The sequence below is a fragment of the Engystomops pustulosus genome, chromosome 3 (genome assembly GCF_040894005.1).
Source record: "Engystomops pustulosus chromosome 3, aEngPut4.maternal, whole genome shotgun sequence".
In the NCBI taxonomy this organism is placed as follows: Eukaryota; Metazoa; Chordata; class Amphibia; order Anura; family Leptodactylidae; genus Engystomops; species Engystomops pustulosus.
Window position 1 is genome coordinate 213,349,852 of NC_092413.1, and position 23,730 is coordinate 213,373,581.

The following is a 23,730-nucleotide window of genomic DNA, read 5'->3' on the forward strand; positions in this document are numbered from 1 at the left end:
TACAGGTAATGAGGGGAGGACAGAGGAGCCATTACTACAGGTAATGAGAGGAGGACACAGGAGCCATTACTACAGGTAATGAGAGGAGGACACAGGAGCCATTACTACAGGTAATGAGCGGAGGACACAGGAGCCATTACTACAGGTAATGAGAGGAGGACAGAGGAGCCATTACTACAGGTAATGAGGGGAGGACACAGGAGCCATTACTACAGGTAATGAGAGGAGGACAGAGGAGCCATTACTACAGGTAATGAGAGGAGGACACAGGAGCCATTACTACAGGTAATGAGAGGAGGACACAGGAGCCATTACTACAGGTAATGAGAGGAGGACAGAGGAGCCATTACTACAGGTAATGAGAGGAGGACACAGGAGCCATTACTACAGGTAATGAGAGGAGGACAGAGGAGCCATTACTACAGGTAATGAGAGGAGGACACAGGAGCCATTACTACAGGTAATGAGGGGAGGACACAGGAGCCATTACTACAGGTAATGAGAGGAGGACACAGGAGCCATTACTACAGGTAATGAGAGGAGGACACAGGAGCCATTACTATAGGTAATGAGAGGAGGACACAAGAGCCATTACTACAGGTAATGAGAGGAGGACAGAGGAGCCATTACTACAGGTAATGAGAGGAGGACACAGGAGCCATTACTACAGGTAATGAGAGGAGGACAGAGGAGCCATTACTACAGGTAATGAGGGGAGGACACAGGAGCCATTACTACAGGTAATGCGAGGAGGACAGAGGAGCCATTACTACATGTAATGAGAGGAGGACAGAGGAGCCATTACTACAGGTAATGAGAGGAGGACACAGGAGCCATTACTACAGGTAATGAGAGGAGGACAGAGGAGCCATTACTACAGGTAATGAGAGGAGGACACAGGAGCCATTACTACAGGTAATGAGAGGAGGACAGAGGAGCCATTACTACAGGTAATGAGAGGAGGACACAGGAGCCATTACTACAGGTAATGAGGGGAGGACACAGGAGCCATTACTACAGGTAATGAGAGGAGGACACAGGAGCCATTACTACAGGTAATGAGAGGAGGACACAGGAGCCATTACTATAGGTAATGAGAGGAGGACACAAGAGCCATTACTACAGGTAATGAGAGGAGGACAGAGGAGCCATTACTACAGGTAATGAGAGGAGGACACAGGAGCCATTACTACAGGTAATGAGAGGAGGACAGAGGAGCCATTACTACAGGTAATGAGGGGAGGACACAGGAGCCATTACTACAGGTAATGCGAGGAGGACAGAGGAGCCATTACTACAGGTAATGAGAGGAGGACACAGGAGCCATTACTACAGGTAATGAGAGGAGGACAGAGGAGCCATTACTACAGGTAATGAGAGGAGGACACAGGAGCCATTACTACAGGTAATGAGGGGAGGACACAGGAGCCATTACTACAGGTAATGAGAGGAGGACAGAGGAGCCATTACTACAGGTAATGAGAGGAGGACACAGGAGCCATTACTACAGGTAATGGGAGGAGGACACAGGAGCCATTACTACAGGTAATGAGAGGAGGACAGAGGAGCCATTACTACAGGTAATGAGAGGAGGACACAGGAGCCATTACTACAGGTAATGAGAGGAGGACACAGGAGCCATTACTACAGGTAATGAGAGGAGGACAGAGGAGCCATTACTACAGGTAATGAGAGGAGGACAGAGGAGCCATTACTACAGGTAATGAGGGGAGGACACAGGAGCCATTACTACAGGTAGTGATAGGAGGACACAGGAGCCATTACTACAGGTAATGAGAGGAGGACACAGGAGCCATTACTACAGGTAATGAGAGGAGGACACAGGAGCCATTACTACAGGTAATGAGAGGAGGACAGAGGAGCCATTACTACAGGTGGTGAGAGGAGGACACAGGAGCCATTACTACAGGTAATGAGGGGAGGACAGAGGAGCCATTACTACAGGTAATGAGAGGAGGACAGAGGAGCCATTACTACAGGTAATGAGAGGAGGACAGAGGAGCCAATACTACAGTTAATGAGAGGAGGACACAGGAGCCATTACTACAGGTAATGAGGGGAGGACAGAGGAGCCATTACTACAGGTAATGAGAGGAGGACAGAGGAGCCGTTACTACAGGTAATGAGAGGAGGACAGAGGAGCCATTACTACAGGTAATGAGGGGAGGACAGAGGAGCCATTACTACAGGTAATGAGAGGAGGACAGAGGAGCCATTACTACAGGTAATGAGAAGGACAGATGAGCCATTACTACAGGTAATGAGGGGAGAACACAGGAGCCATTACTACAGGTAATGAGAGGAAGACACAGGAGCCATTACTACAGGTAATGAGAGGAGGACACAGGAGCCATTACTACCGTTAATGAGAGGAGGACAGAGGAGCCATTACTACAGGTAATGAGGGGAGGACACAGGAGCCATTACTACAGGTAATGAGAGGAGGACAGAGGAGCCATTACTACAGGTAATGAGGGGAGGACACAGGAGCCATTACTACAGGTAATGAGGGGAGGACAGAGGAGCCATTACTACAGGTAATGAGAGGAGGACACAGGAGCCATTACTACAGGTAATGAGAGGAGGACACAGGAGCCATTACTACCGTTAATGAGAGGAGGACACAGGAGCCATTACTACAGGTAATGAGGGGAGGACACAGGAGCCATTACTACAGGTAATGAGGGGAGGACACAGGAGCCATTACTACAGGTAATGAGAGGAGGACAGAGGAGCCATTACTACAGGTAATGAGAGGAGGACAGAGGAGCCATTACTACAGGTAATGAGAGGAGGACACAGGAGCCATTACTACAGGTAATGAGAGGAGGACAGAGGAGCCATTACTATAGGTAATGAACTTTCCTGGAATGAAGCAGCTTTCCCTTTAATAAGGGACTGTTTAGTCTGGTCAAAGACACCCTGTCCGCACGGGACCTGTTGTCTACTCTGAATGGTCTTATTTCCTTGGCCACTCAGATAGTCAGCCGCTTTTCTGAACGCAAGGAAGAGCAGCTGGTTGAACTAGCACAACCCAAAGTCCGACATTTTCCCCATTTGGCTCCAGAAGGCTCCTCTGCCTTCTCCTACTTCTGCTACCGAAAAGCCCATGCAGTTGGGTAAAACCCGGCTAACACCCCAAGAGCAGTCCAGGGCAGACAGGGAATCTCTGTATCTACTGTGCCAGCCTGGAACACTTCCTCCAGTTGTGAGCGTCTTCAGCGTCTAGAAAGTCATTCACACCAAGGGTTCCTAGGAGGAGCGTCCCTAGGCGAGAGTAAAGCTTCTCCACACCTGCATCTTCCAGTTCTGCTCAGCTTTGGAACCAGTGATCCTGTTCCAGTCTCGGCCTTCCTGGACTCCAGTTCTGCAGGGAATTTCGTGGATGCTGCTCTGTTCTCCCGGCATCATTTCCCTGTGGTTCGTCTGGAGAAGCCCCTAGTCATCTCGTCCATCGGTGGGCAGATCCTCTGTGACCCAGTTCATATTGCACCGAACCACGAGGTCTGCAAGTTGGTGCCTTGCATAAAGAGAGACTGTTTTCTATGTGCTTCCCTGCTCCACATTCTCCGTTCTATTGGGACTTCTGTGGTTAGAGCAACACACTCCTGTACTCAACTGGCAGACTGGGGAGGTTCTTCGCTGGAGTCCTGGGGAGGTTCTTAGGCGCCTAAGGGCCAAACGTCTCTGTGCCAAACTGGAGAAGTGCCAGTTCCATCAGAAGACTCTTCCATTTCTCGGATACATCATCTCCGGTGAGGACATAAAGATGGATCCAACCAAGTTATCTGCGGTACTTCAGTGGTCTCGCCCGTGCAGAGATTTCTGGGCTTCGCAAATTACTACCAGCAGTTTGTACCGCATTTTTCCTAAATTCTGGCCTCCAGTGGCCAAAGAAGCATTTTCCAAGTTTAAGTCTGCCTTTGCTTCTGCCTCTGTCCTTACTCAGCCTGACACTGAGAAACCATTCCAACTTGAGGTGAATGCTTTCTCGTAGGTGCTGGATCTGTTCTCACCCAGAATGGGCCCAAAGGCCGAACACTCACTTGTGGGTCTTTCTTTAAAACCCTCTCTGTTGCCGAGAGGAATTACTCCATTGGAGATCGTGAACTTCTGGCTATTAAACTTGCCTTGGAAGAGTGGCACTATCTTTTGGAGCGCGTCATCTGGTCTGTGTATATACGGGCCACAAGAATCTCCTATACCTCCAAACTGCCTCAGCCCATGAGAAGCTTGCTGGTCCCTTTTTTTTCCACGCTTCAATTTCCTGATCCACTTCTGCCTGCTGAGAAGAATGTCAAGGCCCATGCTCTCTCGTGCCTCCCATGTGGTCGGGAAAGAACCGGCTCCGCGGCATGTTATCCCCCCTAAAAGACTAATTCTTGCTGCTCCAGTGGATCTGCGGCAGCTCCCTCCTGGCAAGACATATGTCTGACCTGCTTTACGGAAAAAGATATTGACTTGGGGACATTGCTCTCGAGTGGATGGGCATCCTGGCATTCAGCGCTCTGTAGCCCTCGTTTCTCGTTATTGTTGGTGGCCAGACCTGGACAAACATGTGCGGGAGTTCGTGGGTTTCTGCACCGCTCGTAACAAGCCATCTTGCCTGTTTATATGTACCTCTGATATTCATGCTTGAGAGGAAGGGGATCCATCCACAATTTTGATATGGGCCCCAGCCTTTCCTTCTTACACCCCTCCCTACCTTCACCTACTGTCCTGATCACTCTTCCCATGTAGATTGTAGCTCCTCAGGGGTGGACCTTCTGCTTCTCTTTGCCCGTCTGTCACTCCTCTACTTCATAAATATTGTACTTTTTTTTGTAAACCTTTCCATCTGTGAGGATGTTACATCTTATATTATCCTTATATAATAATTTATATCATTATATACATGGTTTTACGGCTAAACAGCACCAATGTGGTTGAAGGCAGCAGCGCAGATCTGAATTGCTAACAAGCAGCTTACTAGGGTTACAATATTTGTGGATTTCTTACATTCTAATTTTTGAACATTAAGTGAAGATCACATCATCTCTTTTTCTTTTCTAGGCAGGACCATAGTAGTGGACATCTCTCTGCCTCCTCTCCGGGGTTTGTATGTAGTTGGAGCTCTGGAATTTCCCCCGGAGGCCAGCAATGAGCTGAGTGTGGCTTGTATCCTCATAGCTGGTGGACGACTAAGTGTTGGTGAGTAATTAACACACTGTCCAATAGAAATATTTCTCTATATCAATGGGACATGACATTACATGGCATGAACGACCAGGTTATTGAACATCCATGGCCATTTTTAGGATTTGTTCAACTTTAGCAGATTATGTGCCTTAAGGTGTAAAAAATCAGGGGGTAAGATTTGAAATTAAAAGTGTCAGAACTCTCAAGTGAATTGTGGTAGGCGACATTCTCCCCACAATGTAGCCGACTGTTCTAAGGATATGTCGATTGGATTCACAACGTGTCCTTACACATACAGTGGCATTTGTCATACTACTCCTCTCCTATAAGCACCAATGGCCTCCGCTAAGCATTTACGTCCCTCAGGAAGCAGGATGGAAATATGTATATTGTTGTGTCTTTTCATCCTGTGTTTCCTGCATGAACTGGAGTGTTTACATTTCCTTAGCCAAAATTGTGTGTATATTTTGTGGGAAGTGTATATTTTACGCAACACCATTATCTTTTAAGGTTCGGTTCTTGGTTAAAGGGTGTTGTGACATATAGGAAAATCAGGGTCCTATGTCCAATTTTAAAAAGGGCCTCAATTTTGATGTTGAATTTTACTACCCATTACAGATGATGATAAAATCCCCCCCCCCGTCTGCTGCCTGCTGCCCGCATTTATCCTCATAAATCCCAGTGGGTGGCAGCACTGTTCCGGCGAGGCAGTTCTACACCAGATCTGGCCTGGCCTGACATAGAATTTCTCACTAGCCTATGCCTCAGGCACCGGCCCGAGGCAGCCTTATATACTATACTATATACGACCCAGCCTTATATACTATGACATCATGCCTCTAATTGTTTTCTTTATGAGACCCTTTGAGTTCACCCCTATAGGGGCACATATATCATACACTGACACTTGGTGCACCAGTATATATAATGGCGCACCCACCAAATCTACAAGGAGGCTCTGGGCTGGCATAGAATTGCACCTTAGCCTGAGCCTGAATAAGGTCAGCCTATAGGCAGCGGGCAAACACTGGGCACACCCCCTTTTACACCCATTTGGCATTGAGGTGCTGTAAGGGGGTAGACAGGTGCAATTCCCAGCATATGACCACAAGCCCTGATAAATGTGCCCCATAGACCATTTGCCACACCTATATAATATAAAGCCCATTTCTTCACCCCTTTATACTTTGATCCTCTGGTAGCCTATCCCGTAGTTTATGAAAGCCAGTCAGTCTGGGCAGGGATTAAAATACAAAAAACACTTCATGCTTCTGAAGAGGCCCCCCGTATGCGATAGACACAGGCCCTCAAGTGCCTAATGGCAAATACAACCCTAGATGTCGTCTCCACTTTTGCTTCATCGCCAAAGAGAACCACCTCGTGATTATAGCATTGGAGTAGGGCGGTTTTGACCCAAAAAGTAAATTTTTCCTTATTTTTTCAGTTTTTCTACTGTGCCTTAGATTATTTTTTGCAATATTTTTGTTTTTACAATTCACCATTAACCCATAAAGTAGCTTTAGCCTGAAACAAATTTCTCTTCTGTCTCGTTAGATTTTGACAATTCCGGTTCCTCTCCATTTTTTTATTTTCGAGCAGGCTTTCTAGACCTACATGTGTTAAATGGTTGCAAGGCAATTCTTTTTTTCAGGGCTGAGTGTTCCAGGCCCCCAAGTTAGCATTCAGCCCCCATCTGTCCTTGTCCGTTGTTCAAGGCCCCTAGGGGACTTTTCTTTCCAACCCATCTGTCCAAGTTCCACCACACCCTAAAGAAATCCTAACATGGTCCAGATAATGAGGTATGTTGGTAAACAACTTTAATAGAAATTGACATCCCTATTGGTGAATCCATACTTGAGCCTCGTAGCTCTTCTTCCATGTACGTGTTCGTGGCTGAACTCACCAATGGAACGCGGCAAACATATGACTCTATGACTTAGCATCAGATCTAGCGGGCTGGATGCTGTCTCACATCTCAATCATACTACTGCTGACATGAAAAGCCACAAGCATTTTTTCTATATTTTTCTTTTAGTTTTGCTGCCAGTGACAGGGGAACAATTTTATCTCTTGATTGACTTAATTATGTTCAGATGGGTGCACGTATTGCTGGACATGAATGGGGTCTGAGCTAAAAAAATAATATATTTACAGGTGTAACCATGGAACAGAATCACAAAGTCAGGTAATCTGAGTAGAGACCAAGAACAAAGGAGATTTTTTAAAAAAAATTTCAAGTGTTAGCCTCCAGATAGTATAAATGGAAACATTATGGTAGACATAGAACATTGGGTCACTCCTTCTTAGTCTTTAGTTCACAAAATAGGCCACACTCCAAGGGGTAATCTTAGGTTAAAGAGGCTGCTCAGTGGTTGAAAATCATGGCTGCCTTCTTCTCCAAACAGTTCCTCTCCTGAGCATTGGTAGTTATCCATTCATTCCAAACCAGGGTAAGGCGTGGCACTGCTTTGGGAGAAAGCAGTTGTGTTTTTTAACCTTCAGATGATACCTTTAAGGATTTATGATGTATCACCAGGATATCTCATGAACAGAGGTTCCCTATCTACCATCTCACTGCCTGCCCGGAAGATGACATCCCTACTGATGAGATGTTCTCTCTGCTTTTTTAGCACTATGCAAATGTCCCAAAAACCCCAACCGTAAATGTCTTAGTTTATGGATTGGCCAGACAACCCCTTTAAACACTACATCATGTGGTGTATGCGCTGTATTCTTTATTTGATGTTACATTTGCCAATTGGGGCTGCACTGTGCACACTGTTTATCCCGGTATGGTAACGACCTTTGGTACTCACTGAGATTGCATATTCTAAAGCTGAGGCTTGTATTCTACTGCTCTTTGGTCTAAGTGATTTTATTATGGATTCCATACTGAGTTTCCTTTTCCTTGATGTTTTGCTTTTGTTTTATATGGCTGTGCACTGTTTTTAACTAAGTGTTCCCACTTTATAACTACCCCTTTTCCGTACGTTTATGATTATCATTTTGTGAAGAACTAATTAATAAAATTTATTTGATTCATAAGAAATGTTTTTGGATGTAGTGATCATTCTTTTTTGTTTGGATTTGATATTAATGGGGCACAGGATTTAATAGTGGCACTTAAATTAGTTGCCCTTATCCCCAGCTCCCCTACCAGTTTGATGAATTTACCAATTGTCAAAAACAATTGTCCAAAGTTTTCCAGATATTCAGTGTTGTGCACATCATATTATGGAATTCCATCAAGATTTCCCAACTCCATCAATCCATGGAGACCTTTAAAATGCATTAGGCTAAAGCATTGGGAGGTCTTTCCACATATGACATAACATAGCCCTAGCCTCACATCAGGTCACACCTTCTTAGCTTATTTTGACCACACTTCAAAGCAGAAGACTAAGGGCCGTTCCACACTTGTGAGTGTAAAGCGATGATCGGCCCGGCCCGAATGCTGCAAACCGAACTGCAAAACTGACATGCTAAGTTCAGTTCCGGTGTGGAGCTTTCGGGCCGGGAGATCCGGGCAGCATGCGTTGCGAGTGTGATGCCGATTTCATCACATCACACTCGCAAGTGTGGAACTGCCCTTAGTCTATAATAAAGAAACCAATCTTATTCACTAGAATTGAAGCAAAGGAGCAGTTCTCTAATACCACCACTATACAATGTTTAGAGCCTGCTGCTTCTCTATAGGTTCTGGTGCCATGGGGTGGTGTAGTACAGATGATTGGTATTGGCTCCAGTAGTTGGACCTCCAATGACGTGATACTGATCACCTATTATTTCCATAGGTCAACAGGAAATCTAACAAAATTGCCACCAAAGCAAAATTTGGCAATGGAATCAAACCACCACAGGCCCAAAGTTCAGTCTCCATAGTCGCTGTTCACGGATCATGCTGGTAGGCAGCTAACCCAGTATCCCGTGGATATAGTGTATGCAGTGTTCCACTGGCCAACCATATTACCAGAGGATCCTCTAGTGGACCCTTAATATCCAGAGATACAGCAGAAGACAACCTAATTTGGTGGAAAGTAGGATCTATTTATTGGAGGTAGATGAAAGGTAGGCCCCTTGCCTCTGAACCGCCCAGGGAACTCCAGTCAGACATAGGTGTATGGTGTATGACCTTGTTGTCACCCTGTTCATGAGATTTATCAAGCATTGTGGGCAAGTTATAGTTCAGGCTATATCTAGTGTGCCAGCATGAAGAATCCCTGTCTCACATCAGTCAACTCCATAGCCAAGCGCAATCCATATCGCTCCGTGCCCACTTGACGTGGGGGTGGTGTAACGGGACATTTCCTTGCCTGCCTTGATAACCTTCGCCTCCTGATGCCATGTGCAAAAGATGGGTAAATTGGGAGAGAGGGATACACAAGGTCAATTGACGCCGGAGAGGTGGAGCCTAATGGACTCCAAAGGATCCCTTTATCCCATGAGGCGATGATCACAGCAAATGGTTTTCTTGTTACAAATTTTGCATTGTCACCAAGGACCAATTTACTGGACCATCTATTACATCCATTACTGGACCATCCCTCAAAAAAAAAAAATCTATGCCCCTTCCTATAAATATCCCCACGTTGGCCCACAATACTATTCGCTTGACTTGACACATAGAAAAAGAAAATCTGAACGGAGGTCACCAACGAACCTTTGCAAGACGATGGGGCAGATTTACTTACCCGGTCCATTTGCGATCCAGCGGCGCGTTCTCTGCGGTGGATACGGGCCCGGCCGGGATTCATTAAGGCAGTTCCTCCGACATCCACCAGGTGGCGCTGCTACACTGAAGTTCCCCGGAATGCACTGGAATACACCGAGCTGGGCTGAGTGAAGGTAAGTGCAAGCTCCACGACATATTTTTTTTTTTAAATGCGACGTTTTTTCGCATTCATTGGGTTTTCGTTTGGCCACGCCCCCCGATTTCCATCGCGTGCATGCCGGCGCCGATGCACCACAATCCGATCGCGTGCGCCAAAATCCCGGGGCAATTCAGGGGAAATCGGCGCAAATCGGAAATATTTGGGTAACACATCGGGAAAACGCGAATCGGGCCCTTAGTAAATGACCCCTGATATTTAAATTTTCCAACCCATAAACCATTTTTTATAGGTTATCATTAACACAATTGAACCCAAGGGATATTTTCCTTCCATATATTTTTGACTACATTCGCCAAAAGAACAGAACATGTCGACACGCTGACGAAAACAGCCTGATCCTTATTCCCCTCACACTCTACAGATTTCATTCCCGTACTAAACCTCAAATTTGTTTTTCTTCCTAACAAGAAACATATCTCTTTCTCCCATATTGAAATTCGACAGAAAATGTCTTTTTACACACTTATTTAGACGTCTGCAACAGCTTCGAGATGTCTCGATAGCGAAAAGGTTTTTCACACCAGCTCAACATTTTTACATTATTTTTTAATTTATTTTTTCAAAAAAATTTGATATATTAAAAATCCCATGTATTTTTTTTTTTTTTTTTTGGTGGGGGAGTCGAAAATTCATTTTTTATTTCTGATATTTTTATTTCCCACATCTGTTGTATAATTGATTTAATCCTTAACCAAAGGAATGCGAAAGTCTTGCGCTGGACTTTAAATAAATTCCCTCGGGGCGAACGCTGTCCTACTTCTCAGCCGCCGCAATATCTGTTTGGAACATGGTAATGTTAATAAAACTATAAACTAACATCATTGAGATTAAGGAAGTCATAATCATTTTTACTGTCAGGGCCCGGCAGAAAAAAAAAACCGCGCCCAAAGTTATTAGTTGAGTGAATTATAAACCAGAGCAGATATATGATCCGCTCTCCATCCTTCTTATGTAGTCCGTGAAACTATAATTAGTCATTTTTATTTGCTACGGAAATTATGAGAAAAAAAATTCCACCGTCGACAGCCCCTCCCAACTACCACCGCTTCTCGTTTTTCTTTTTGTTTTTTTGGTTTTTTTTCATTGTAGACAGAAGGCTACTGTGTTAATAAAGATTTGACAAGTTTAGAGCTTAAGTACAGATTTCAACATTCATTTATTTAAGTAGACGCCATTTTTCAAACCCTGTAATTTTTTTTTTCTTTCCCCCCCCCGTCGTACGAGATGTTTATTTTTTGTCCTGCGGTCTGAGCCCCGGAGTAATGACTTAATGTGAGTGTGATGAGTTGTAAAAAGAAAAAAAATATTTCCCCAGTTATTTTAGAGATTTATTGTCAAATGTTAAGGATATATTTATTTTTGTTATGTTATGTTTAAATTTTTTACTGGGGTTTCTTTACGACTTTTTTTTATTAATATTTTTGTGCTTTAATTTGATTTTGTCAATTAGAATCAGAAAAATATATTTTGTAAGTTCTGTTTTTAATATTAAAAAAGTATATAAAAGTAATTATTATTTGTTTAATTTTTATTTTAATTTTTACTGTTTAACTTTAACTTTTTCATTTGTTTTATATTTTTTATATTATACATAATTATAAATATTTTGAATACTATTTTTATTTAGGTAATTGTGATTACATATATTAATTTTAATTTGTCTTTAAATATTTTTAACAAATGGAGATTTTTTTACCACCTTCGGCTCTTTCGAAACGAGCGGTGTAGCAAATGCGGGTAATGGGCAGGTCACAGAGTTAAAGGATAAATAAAATTTATGCCAGTCCCCTGTTAGTGTAGATGGGAACACAGATTGTAGTAAGACATTTGTAACATCATAATATTTCCACATATCACATTGAACATACATTTTGTACATGGCGTACCAGCACTGGAGGGGAATTCAGACCGGCTAACAAAACGTCAATCTTAAAACATGCACCCCAGTGAATGGGGGGGGGGGGGGTATCAAGCCCTACAAGCAAGGTTAATGCTGTCAAAAAGTCATTAAAAATAGATTTTAGCTAACTTTTTGTGCTTATTATGCATTTTTAAAATTATTGCCTTTATTTTGAAAAAGTAGGCGGGGACTGGGCGGGGTTAGCCTGATTGGGGATATACACTGGATTTATCAAATGTAAGTTAATTAAAAAGTCACAAAAATTTGAATTAAGTGCCTGAGGCATTGGAAAGACATTTCAGGACAGGTCCACGCATTGAGGTCCCTTTCACACAAGCCTTTTTTTGGCAAGTCCAGTCCGAGTTTGTGATGGACAGGACTCACATTTGACCCTGACCCAATATATTTAGTGGATATATTGAAACATACAACAGAGATATAAATAAAAGTTCATTTAGCTCACCAACCACCAGTACCTGGAGAGCACACGGGCCGCTCTCTTAATTCCCTAGGCCAGTGGTGACAAACCTATGGCACTGGTGCCAGAGATGGCACTCAGAGGCATCTCTGTGGGCAAACAGGCTGTCTCCCAGGCACAGAGTTTGTCAGACATGGCATCTTCCTGCAGTCTCAGGCAGTCCAAGTAATACCCTTAACCCTTTTAGCCAAAAATGGCTACCGGTAATGGGATGAGAGCAGACACACCAGTAAATGCATACTCATCCCAGTATCGGTACCGGTAGCCATTTTTGGCTAAAAGGGTTAATTCGAAAGTCACCTTACAACTGATAAGGGCAGTTTTGAGCCCTAGATAATGATCTTTTACACAACCACGATTTAAGAGTGCAGGCTACCACTCGAAACGTTTTTATGCAGGTGTTTTCCATGTGACATGTTTTCTGGATATCGAATAAAGCCGGACTAAAGAATTTTATCTACATTTTTATGTAAATTTTATCTCAATTTTATCTTGGTGATCTCTGGATAGTTTATTTTGTTTATTAAGACTTCCTTTTTCATTGCACACACTTGTTTTTATGTGGAATGAGTTAAAATAAAGCCAGAATTTAAAAAATACTGCATAGCATTTTTCAAAAAATCTTAAATCTAAAATTATGTTATGCAGTATTTTTAATGTTTCTCTTAAAAGGAGGAGGGTGTGTTTGGATGTGTTAATTTAGCTATGTAATACACAATTAGTGATTAGTAGACCCATATCTGTTCGGGTCCAAACCTCACCCCAGAACCACACACGCTCAGTGCCTGGGCGTTGACTGTTCAAATTCCATCGGCAATGTCATCATGGCACAGTGATATACCCCAAAATGGCGCTGTGACGTGGGTGTTGGCGCGCATGTGCCGCATCAGTTTACTTGCCACCAGCATTTAAAGTGTTAACACTTGCAATTGGTGCCAATACCGATCACAGCCATTACTCAGACCCGATCCTGGACCCAAACCTCTGATGGAGTTTGGGGTCCGGTCCTGGGGACCCAAACCACCAAAGCTTAGTATGACCAGAACTTTGAGGTTGAGGTCCAATTTACACTATACTAAATTTATCCCACATGTACTTGCAAGAAAAGATTATACATATTTTTAAAGTTTGGTGGGCATAAAATTAGACATTTTTTTAAAGCTTTGATGATTTTTACCAAACGTTTCTATATATAAGAAGTACCATATCCTGTAATTCTCACTCTGTCCACTAGGCTTGATAATATAAAATAGTGGAAGAAAATGAAAGAATATGAGACATTAATATGAGACATTCTGTAAATTATCTTATTTCCCTACTACCCTCCATTTCTTTTGCTCGTATTAACTTAAAGATAAACTGATGCTCAAAAAATATCATATTATACGGACTAGAGAAGAACTAATGGGCTCATAATAGAGACTGCTGCAGCTAATAGTAAGTTTTCTATCTCACTTCAATAACTTTATTCACATTAGGACATGTCAGCACATGGATATGTCTCTAAAATCTCCTAAAAGGTGCTGATTCTTCTGAAAAAGGGAATAGGGGAAAGAATCTCCAGTATTCTCAATCACATCTGAGAATGACATCATTGCACCTAGTCTGATGAAAAAATTATAAATCAACATGGTAAAGCATTTTTACCATCATGTCATTTCTCAGATTTGTCTTTTTTTCACTTTGAGTGTAAGTGCAGAAAACCTAAAATGATAGGTTCGGGTTTGGTCAGATGACAGCGCCCAAGGACACCCAATGGACCCTTTATAAAGGAGGTGTCATAAAATATTGTAGTGATTTGTGTAATGATTTGACTCATTCGTTGGAATCTGTGACAAAGTATTGGAAACCAATAAGAATATGAGAATCTATAAGAAAATAAAATAAGAAGGTTTGAGAAAATCTAGAATATTTTTGAGTTTCAAAAACACTAAAATCAAAATTTTTTTTGCTTGATGACCACAGGGACATCTGAAGGACCTCTACAACGGGAGCGCAGACTACAGATTCTACTCCGTACATCGTCAGGAGTCCACTGCGATCGTCTCGATGGTCTACACGTGTCCCCCGGAGTCATCGGTAATAGAAGACAAAAAAAAATTCACTCCTAATAGACAGTCTGCTTGACAAAGCCAATATGGTAGCGCTCAGAGCCCAAATTACTGTTAGCCTGATGACTCGCGAGTATATTATAAACTATCTGCATGGGCTCGGCTTTCTTTTTTTTTTATGACAGGATGAAGCATATTTGAAAACCTATGCTCATGTTTTATTTAATTTTTTTTATATTGTATCTAGTGGTTGCCTGACTGTAGTTGTGTCATTTGCATAATTATTGCATTAGGAAGCAAATGGGAGATTGGCTGAAAATAGCCCTTAAGCACTTACTCTATTTTAAACTGCTCTGCGTTGCCCCGGTGCTTGATTTCCTACACAGCGGATATGCAAATAAGAGTATAATATCACTAGCACATGTTGGCTTAAAGGGACATACATACGTCTTCGAAAGGTACACACCAGGATATTAGTCACATAGACTATTTAGAAGACCAAGCTTGATTGACATTGAACATTGGGTCAAGAGATTAGGAGACTTCGATAACAAGGACTTTTAGGGGTAAAGACTCTTGAAATTCCTCCTAATCATGAGTTCCTGCTAAGCTTTGGTGATCCCTACACCTACATGATGGAAAGCCACCTTCTCAATGACAGCAGCAGATGCAAGTCCACCACTGATCCTTTTACGTGTCCAAATCAGGTTGCAAAGTTATCTTCTAAATTAACCTTTTTTTGCCCAGGGACCGACTGTAAACATAATTTTTCTCCAGGGACCGGTGGGTGGGGGGATGTGGTCTGGTGTCATAGTTTCCTAGCCAAAAATGTATATTTGCATGCCCCACCGTAACTCCCTGTGTGTGTAGCTTATATTGTCCCATTTCTTGAAGAAGCAACCCCCACTTATTTTGTGCCGTTTCCTGCAGCATGCCTTCCTCCCATGTCCCCTTTCCTTTAGCGGCCCCCACCCTCTGCTTCCAGAGTCCCCTTTTCCAGCTGAACTCTGTCAAAAAAAACACTCACCTTCATTCCCTTGCAGCAGTCTTCTCTTCCTTTACTTCTTTCCGCAGTAATGCATGTCGTCGGTAGACACAATGGGGGTCATTTACTAAGGGCCTGATTCGTGTTTTCCTGACATGTTACAAGAATATTTCGGCGTTGGCATGCACGCGATGGAAATCGGGGGGCGTGGCCGAGCGAAAACCCGACGGATTCGGAAAAACCGCCGCATTTAAAAAAAGAAATGTGTCGCTTGGGACGCGCTTACCTTCACTTGGTCCGGCCCGGTGAACTCCAGTGTGTTCAGATGCTTTTCAGTGCAACAGCGCCACCTGGTGGACGGCGGAGGAACTACCTTGATGAATCCCGGCCGGACCCGAATCCAGCGCAGAGAACGCGTCGCTGGATCGCGAACGGACCGGGTAAGTAAATTTGCCCCAATGTGATGACATCACGGTGCTTGCCGTCAATAGAGAAGTGCATTAGCATGGAAATTAAGGAAGAGAAGACTGCAGAGGGATAGGGAATGTGAGGTTTTTTTTGTATTGTTCTTACAGAGGTCGGCTGTGGACCAATGGTTGGCGAACTAATCACAGCACCAGACTAGTGAAGTAATCTTCTCAATGGCATCACCAGGCCACAACCAATCTTGGAAAAGATGTAAAATATGTAACTGGAAATGACAACACCAAACTAGATTCCATCATCAATCCCTTTAGGTGTCCAAGACACAAGTTTACATTGCGAAATCAGTAACAGGAAGGAGGTCTCCTCAACAACATCTCCAAACTAGAGTCCACCACCAATCTCATTAGGTGTCCAAGACTCAAGTTCAGGTTGCAAAATCTGTAACAAGATGCCTCTTTTAGAAAGCACTGGTTTTAAAGGGGCTCCCATCAGTAAGGTCAAACCCAGATTGAGGAGCCCTATGGGGCCCAAAATGTGTCTATTCTCTATACAAAAAGACAAGTACTACATACAACACATTCTAGTTTATAAACCTAGTTAAAAAATGGAACATTTCCAAGTTTCGATAATTTCCACTTTTCACACCAGAGCCCAGGTAAAAATTGGTAAAATTGGCCCAATTATAATTGCCATCACATACAGACCCTCAAACTGAGTCCCCAAGCTCCAAAATGATTCATTGTTTTTGTAAATCTTAAAAGTGTTGTGGCAATCTCTCGAACATCGGTACTGCCAAAAGTGCCGAAGTTCCCGGAACCCACTTTGGACAGTTAGTAGCCACAGCTGCGCCCACAACATGACTTGTTCTACGTTACCAAGTTCCGCTATGGCCACTGAATGGCCATATTAGTTTGGGTGACCACCATTCAGGTGTCTAGTGTTTTTGAGCTAGAGTTAATCACAACGCTGGTAACACCTACTCCCCCAAAGGGATTTACAGGGATTCTGGAAAGCCCCAACTTGTCAAGTTGGGTTTACCCGCACCTCTAAAAAGTTTGAACTTTGTGTAATCTATAAAATATCTTATTCTTACTGCTGTCTTATGCAAGAGGATTTCTTGATACATGATAATGATAGATGATGGACCACACCTGAAAACAGGTGTACAAGCCGTAATTTAGCCACTACCTCTTCAGCGGGGGAGGAGCCTGCTCTGTGCACTGCAAATAGACTCCACCTTTTTAGGCTATAGGGACATTCTATACCAGGTCAGACCTGGCGTCCCTCTGGCGCAGTGCGGCTGGATTTATCAGGAGGGCAGAGCCTTGTGATATATTCGGTGAGTACAGGGGGTCGGGGACACTATCATACACTGGTAAAATTGGCACCAGCCTATGATACAATATAAAGATGTATACCGTATATACTCGAGTATAAGCCGACCATAGTATAAGCCGAGGCCCCTAATTTTACTACAAAAACCTGGGAAAACCTATATTTCTTTTTATCCGAGTATAAGCCGAGTTTGGGTTTTCAGCACATTTTTTTGTGCTGAAAAACTAGGCTTATACTCGAGTATATATGATAGTTATGAGATAAATATGAGATGGATAGATCGATACCTAAAGAAAGTCCGAGCAACACAACTTCAGAAACCCTCAATAATAGTTAAAAGACTGCACTTTTTCTATTAAATTGTTTTATTATTTTTTTTTTTGAAGATTTCTGTAATTCTGTTGCCTAATAGCGTCTAAATACCATAATGGAAAACAGAAAGTGAGCCACCGGCCTCAGCCAAAATACAATAGAAAAATCTGTTTGCTAAAGGTACAAATTATCTAAGGAAGCCGGCGGTTAATGCAATATTCAACATGGAAATTTGCCAGAATAGAAAAATATATCACATTAACCATTTTCAGATGTATTTCTAATATTTTAGGGGGGGGGGTTATATACTGTATGGCTGAGCAGTTCTTCATGTAGTCGCTATAGCGGAATAACACCATTGATCAGCTGTGTGTAATGTACATACTGTGCTGTGTGATTGTAATACCATGAAGGGGCAAAGCATCGTTGTGCGTCCGGTGTTGTGTTCCGTGCCGGGTCCGTGCTGTCTATTTGATACTTTATCATCAGCTTTTTTCTTCCTTTATCTATTATCTTTTTTTGCTTACTGTAGGAGTTTACGGAAAGTTGCAGATTTATAGTGCTTATCCCAGCAAATCATGGACACGTCTCGGGGCAGACATTGCGCCAGGAAATGAAATGTAGGTTATAGTGTTTAAAAATTTTAAACAAGAAAATTTCTGAACAAATCTTTATACCTGAACCAAACTAAAAAACCCTCCAAACCCCCTGTGGGCTCCATTGTAAACTGTTGTTATGGTCACGGTATAGTTGATCCTATTCTTATACATAGGAGCAGTATTATAGTAGTTATATTCTTGTACATAGGGGACAGTATTATAGTAGTTATATTCCTGTACATAGGGGGCAGTATTATAGTAGGTATAGTCTTGTACATAGGGGGCAGTATTATAGTAGTTATATTCCTGTACATAGGGGGCAGTATTATAGTAGTTATAGTCTTGTACATAGGGGGCAGTATTATAGTAGTTATATTCTTGTACATAGGGGGCAGTATTATAGTAGTTATAGTCTTGTACATAGGGGGCAGTATTATAGTAGTTATATTCTTGTACATAGGGGGCAGTATTATAGTAGTTATAGTCTTGTACATAGGGGGCAGTATTATAGTAGTTATAGTCTTGTACATAGGGGGCAGTATTGTAGTAGTTATATTCTTGTACATAAGGGGCAGTATTATAGTAGTTATATTCTTGTACATAGGGGGCAGTATTATAGTAGTTATATTCTTGTACATAGGGGACAGTATTATAGTAGTTATATTCTTGTACATAGGGGGCAGTATTATAGTAGTTATAGTCTTGTACATAGGGGGCAGTATTATAGTAGTTATATTCTTGTACATAGGGGGCAGTATTATAGTAGTTATAGTGTTGTACATAGGGGGCAGTATTATAGTAGTTATATTCTTGTACATAGGGGGCAGTATTATAGTAGTTATAGTCTTGTACATAGGGGGCAGTATTATAGTAGTTATAGTCTTGTACATAGGGGGCAGTATTATAGTAGTTATATTCTTGTACACGGGGGGCAGTATTATAGTAGTTATATTCCTGTACATAGGGGACAGTATTATAGTAGTTATATTCTTGTACACAGGGGGCAGTATTATAGTAGATATATTCTTATATTCTTGTACATAGGGGACAGTAATATTGCAGTTATATTCTTGTACATAGGGGGCAGTATTATAGTAGTTATATTCCTGTACATAGGGGGCAGTATTATAGTAGTTATATTCTTGTACATAGGGAGCAGTATTATAGTAGTTATATTCTTGTACATAGGGGGCAGTATTATAGTAGTTATATTCTTGTACATAGGGAGCAGTATTATAGTAGTTATATTCTTGTACATAGGGGGCAGTATTATAGTAGTTATTTTCTTGTACATAGGGGGCAGTATTATAGTAGTTATATTCTTGTACATAGGGGGCAGTATTATAGTAGTTATATTCTTGTACATAGGGGGCAGTATTATAGTAGATATATTCTTGTACATAGGGGACAGTATTATAGTAGTTATATTCTTGTACATAGGGACAGTATTATAGTAGTTATATTCTTGTACATAGGGGGCAGTATTATAGTAGTTATATTCTTGTACATAGGGGGCAGTATTATAGTAGTTATTTTCTTGTACATAGGGGGCAGTATTATAGTAGTTATATTCTTGTACATAGGGGGCAGTATTATAGTAGTTATATTCTTGTACATAGGGGGCAGTATTATAGTAGATATATTCTTGTACATAGGGGACAGTATTATAGTAGTTATATTCTTGTACATAGGGACAGTATTATAGTAGTTATATTCTTGTACATAGGGGGCAGTATTATAGTAGTTATATTCTTGTACATAGGGGACAGTATTATAGTAGTTATATTCTTGTACATAGGGAGCAGTATTATAGTAGATTTATTCGTGTACATATAGGGCAGTATTATAGTAGTTATATTCTTGTACATAGGGACAGTATTATAGTAGTTATATTCTTGTACATAGGGGGCAGTATTATAGTAGTTATATTCCTGTACATAGGGGGCAGTATTATAGTAGTTATATTCTTGTACATAGGGAGAAGTATTATAGTAGTTATATTCTTGTACATAGGGGCAGTATTATAGTAGTTATATTCTTGTACATAGGGGGCAGTATTATAGCAGTTATATTCTTGTACATAGGGGCAGTATTATAGTAGTTATATTCCTGTACATAGGGGGCAGTATTATAGTAGTTATATTCTTGTACATAGGGGGCAGTATTATAGTAGTTATATTCTTGTACATAGGGGGCAGTATTATAGTAGATATATTCCTGTACATAGGGGGCAGTATTATAGTAGTTATATTCTTGTACATAGGGGGCAGTATTATAGTAGATATATTCTTGTACATAGGGGGCAGTATCCCCCCACTCCTGCCTTAAATTATGTTTTTTTGGACATTTATATATTATAATATTGCATTAACATATATCTCATATGCTAGGATTGCTCTGAAAACGACAGTGGACTGGAGACCTGGAGATGAATTAGTTATAAGTTCCTCATCCTATGAGCCTCATCAAGCTGAGTCTTTTCGTGTAAGAAATGTATATGGAAGTATTATGCGGATCTGGGACAAAGTAAAGTACTGGCATTCTGGTAAGCATGATCGTTCTCGTTATTAGTTTACCATTTTATTTCTTTACTGCATACAAAGAATTCTAATTATTCAGATCACCATAGATAAAAAAATGCCTTTAGAATCATAATTTATGCTGACATTCTTATGTTCCAACATGGATAGTAGATGACCAAAGGGAACTGAGATCTGTGATACCATATATCATTTTGGATGCTCTTCTTTATACTTTGGATGCGAAGAGCAGAAGCCTCATAAAAACTCATGAACAGAGTCGAGAAGGAGGAGAAATTTTGGAAATTTATAAAATGGAATCATCACTTGAGAAACGTTCAGAAGATCTAGAATGAAGTCTTCACAAGGAAAAACTTGGCTACAGTCTAAATATTACTGGTGCAACATGGTTAAGATCTATAATGAAAAAATCACTTGAGACATTTAGGAAAGTTCTAGAATGGAGACATCAAGGGAGAAATATGGGTGAGATCTCAACTAGATTCTTAGACAAGGAGTCATTCATCATTGGGCGAACAAGAAAACGATCAAAAACAATAATGCAGAATAAGTAATCACTTCATGGACTGGGTAAAAAAAAGAGAACTCTAAGGGCTGATGAAGTTTTTGGAGGACAGGATCATTGTTCACCAGACATATGTGTACAGGACCAAGGACCAAATCATAGACATAGATTGATGGACAGGACGAATAAGAGAAAAGGCACTAAAGTCCTGAAGAACATTTAGATCGTTAGGAATTATGGGAACAAAATCAAGAATGGAAATATAATTTGAGACACGTAGAAAGGATCAACAACAAAAAATATACTGGGGACATCTTGACAGTCCTAAAAAGAGATCCATCTCTGGGAGCACAGTCATACTGGCCCACTAGAGCATTCCTCCTGACCATACATGATTCAGGAAGACCGTCCTGAATTGTTAGGTGTGTCTCTAACTTCCAAGCTCTATGGGGAACATTTACTTACCCGGTCCAGTCCCGATCCCGTGGCGCTTTCTCCACCTGCTTCGTTCCGGTGTATGTGAGTGAAATTCTTGCGACACAATTTTTTTAAAATTCCGAATCAGGTTTTCCGACCCCCCCCCCCATTTCTGTTGCGTGAAAGCCGGTGCGCCGATGCGCCACAATCCAATCACATGCGCCAAAATCCTGGGGCAATTCGCCGCAAATCGGAAAAATTCGGGAAAACCGGCGTGAAAACGCAATTCGGACCCATAGTAAATGTGCCCCTATGTGTCCATCAGGGTTAAAGGAGATGTCCGGGATTTAAAAAAAAGAGCTATATATGGCTCGGGGGACTATTATAGCCATATGTCACTGTCCGTTCTGTGTTTGGCACATCCGCGCACCTGATAAACTTTCAGTTTCAGTGTGTAGCATTGCTCAGGACATCACTTCCGACCTCCGTGAGCAAAAAGCGGCCCGGCAGTGCCGTATGGCGCCGAAGGGGAACGAGAGCGCCAGAGGAGGTTAGTATAAGATTTTTATTGTTTTAATAGCCCTCCCAAGTCATATATAGCTTAGGACCAACCCCTTTAAGCATATGGAGGCTATGGAAAGGAAGGGGGGTGTTATAAGTGGGGAGCTTCAAGAAGAGGGCATTATATATGAGATCCACGGTGGACATTGTACGGTTTGGGGGCTTGCTGCAGATTATGAGGCTTCATACAGTGGAAGTCACAGGAATTATAAAATAAATCCTCAGGACTGGGGGGCATAAAGCTAGTATTGTGTGTGGGCACAATTGGAGCGGTGTTATGGGTGGCGAAAGGGCGTGGCTTATATCATGAGTATTTGTGCGCCACAACTTAGATTCTTTTTTGTTTTTTCAAATATTGGGAAGTGTCGAGTACCAGGGGGTCTTCTGGTGGGCCCAGGCTATAACACAATCATGAGCTGTAGAAGACATCCCATTTCAAAAGTTGGTAGGGTCTAATTGGGGGTAGATGGAATCATTGAGGCTTATTTACTAAGGGTCCCGCGGCCGTATTTTCGTCGGGTTTCCAGACTTTTGGGGATCACGCCGGGGATTGTGACGCAATCGCGCTGGCTTTCACGCGACGGATTCGGACAATGCACGGGATTTAACATGTAAAATTGTGTCGCAAGCCAAGCACTTACATGCACCAGGAAGAAGAAGGTGAACTCCGGCGGACCAGAGCAGGGAGCAACACATGAAGGATATCGGGCGCAGGATCTACGACGATCGCGGCACAGTGCATCATCGTCGGAGAGTCTGGATCGGGGATCGCGACTCGGATGGGTAAGTAAATGTGCCCCATTGTCTCTGGTAGATCCAAAAAACCACATTGACACATTGACAGGGTGAAAAACTGGAACATTGCTAGAACACATTGGGACACATTTACTTACCTGGTCCTGCGCGATCCCTGATCCGGAATGTCCGCCGGAATGCACATCTGCCTTGATTCAAGAAGATCGTATTGGTATTAATAAGTAATGTCAGAATGTTTGATGGCCCCTTTTTACAGATATTTATTTCTGAGAAAAACTGAGAAGTTTTTTCCAGTATTTTTTCCTCACTTTCCACCTGCTAAGTGATAAATAATTTGTATGTTCTGTGCGCCGAGTCAAGGCGTCTTTACCGACCTGGAATAAATCTAGCAGAGGATATAATAGGGATTAAAAGTGTCCGCTTCAGCTGGATTAAAACTTGTAAAATCAATGCTCCTATTTCACTCTTGAGTGAATCAGCGGTGGCGGTGATAATGCCGGATATTTGGGAATCTTTCTCCTTCTTAATCGTTTTCTGTTTGTCTCCTTAGAACTTTGTAGGTGAAGCTGAGTTGAGTGGTAAATATTTTTGTGCCAAATGACTTAAGCATTTAAAGGGAGCCTGCATCTACATATGTATTCAATTAACTTCAGCTTTCCAGGGATTATGTCAGGAGTTTGTCCTATGCAGATGTGTAATTATACTTTTGTGTATGTAGCAGCAGGACTGTGAAATATGGATTCGTATTCCCGGATTGTAGCTTCTCTAAGTTCA

General features: G+C 42.0%; 1 protein-coding gene across 1 annotated transcript in view; it reads left to right on the forward strand.

Annotated features, from left to right (window-relative positions):
* The window catches only part of PKHD1 (PKHD1 ciliary IPT domain containing fibrocystin/polyductin), a 358,183-nt gene that overhangs the window by 246,121 nt on the left and 88,332 nt on the right, over positions 1 to 23,730 (forward strand). The window contains exons 52-55 of the mRNA XM_072143767.1: positions 5,074 to 5,211; positions 14,435 to 14,548; positions 18,111 to 18,198; positions 20,568 to 20,722. Of these exons, the coding sequence (XP_071999868.1) occupies positions 5,074 to 5,211; positions 14,435 to 14,548; positions 18,111 to 18,198; positions 20,568 to 20,722 (495 nt within the window). The remainder of the gene's footprint in view (positions 1 to 5,073; positions 5,212 to 14,434; positions 14,549 to 18,110; positions 18,199 to 20,567; positions 20,723 to 23,730) is intronic.